Below are 860 nucleotides of genomic sequence, written 5' to 3'. Positions count from 1 at the left end.
GGCCAGTTGCCGGTGCTCGCGCTGGTGCCGGGCTTTCTCCCGCAGCAGCTCGTTCTCCAAACGCCGTGCTGCTCGCCGCAGGGCCATGGCCTCTGGTGCTGTCCCACCATCTGGCTCACGCTGCAGTGCCTGCAGGGCCACCTCTGCCGCCCGCTTCTCCTCCAGCGCCCGCTGCAGTCTGGCGGGGGGTAGAGGATGGTTTAAGGGTGTTGCTCCTCGCTCTAGCTGTGAGGCTGGGGTCCCCCGAACCCTCCCGGTGACACAGGCACCACTCACTCGTCCCGCAGGTGCCGAATCGTGGCATCTCGGCGATCCTGCCCGTGTCGAGCCCGGAGCTGTGCCAGCTCCTCTCTCAGCTCCCGCACCAGCCTGTGCAGTGCGGCAGGATCTGGCCTCCCTGTGTAGGGCAGCGGCAGCGGGTAGTGGATCCTGGTGGGGAGACACACGTGGTGAGGGTGATGCCAGTGTCCCCCCTCTGCCATTGTGTCCTCTCACCCGGTGTCCCCCCATCACCTGTCGAACTCGACGGAGTAGACGAGGATGAGGTAGCGCTTGGCACTGAGGGGGGAAGTGGCGGAAGGAGGGGGATGGGCGATCATCCCCACTTTCCGGCTGCGTAGGGTCTCCAGGTCGGCGTAGGTGAGGAGCTCCAGGCTGACGGACTCGCTGCTCTGTGGAGGGGGAAAAGCAGCAGGGGGGTCTCAGTGGGACAGCCCCCAAAACACCACAGCGTGTGTGGGAGCAACACTGGCCTCACCTGCATCAGAGCCGACTCCAGCATGCTGCAGAAAATGCCAAACTGCTTGAAATTCCCCGTTTTGCGGGTCAGGTCCTCGATGACTGTGAGAAGGGAGAGGGAT

At 64.7% G+C, this 860-nt stretch overlaps 1 protein-coding gene across 1 annotated transcript; it reads right to left on the bottom strand.

Annotated features, from left to right (window-relative positions):
* Positions 1–10: 10 nt before the first annotated feature.
* On the bottom strand, positions 11–840 carry CCDC61 (coiled-coil domain containing 61; the record flags this gene model as incomplete). The annotated part of the gene is made up of 4 exons (XM_009707201.1): positions 11–178; positions 277–429; positions 514–671; positions 758–840. Coding segments are annotated over 4 exons (562 nt in total), but the record flags the coding sequence as incomplete, so codon positions are not given.
* Positions 841–860: the final 20 nt, after the last annotated feature.

Source organism: Cariama cristata, unplaced genomic scaffold (genome assembly GCF_000690535.1).
Source record: "Cariama cristata isolate BGI_N322 unplaced genomic scaffold, ASM69053v1 scaffold30459, whole genome shotgun sequence".
NCBI classification, from domain to species: Eukaryota; Metazoa; Chordata; class Aves; order Cariamiformes; family Cariamidae; genus Cariama; species Cariama cristata.
Note: the sequence above shows the minus strand (reverse complement) of the source record. Positions and strands in the feature narration are given on the sequence as shown.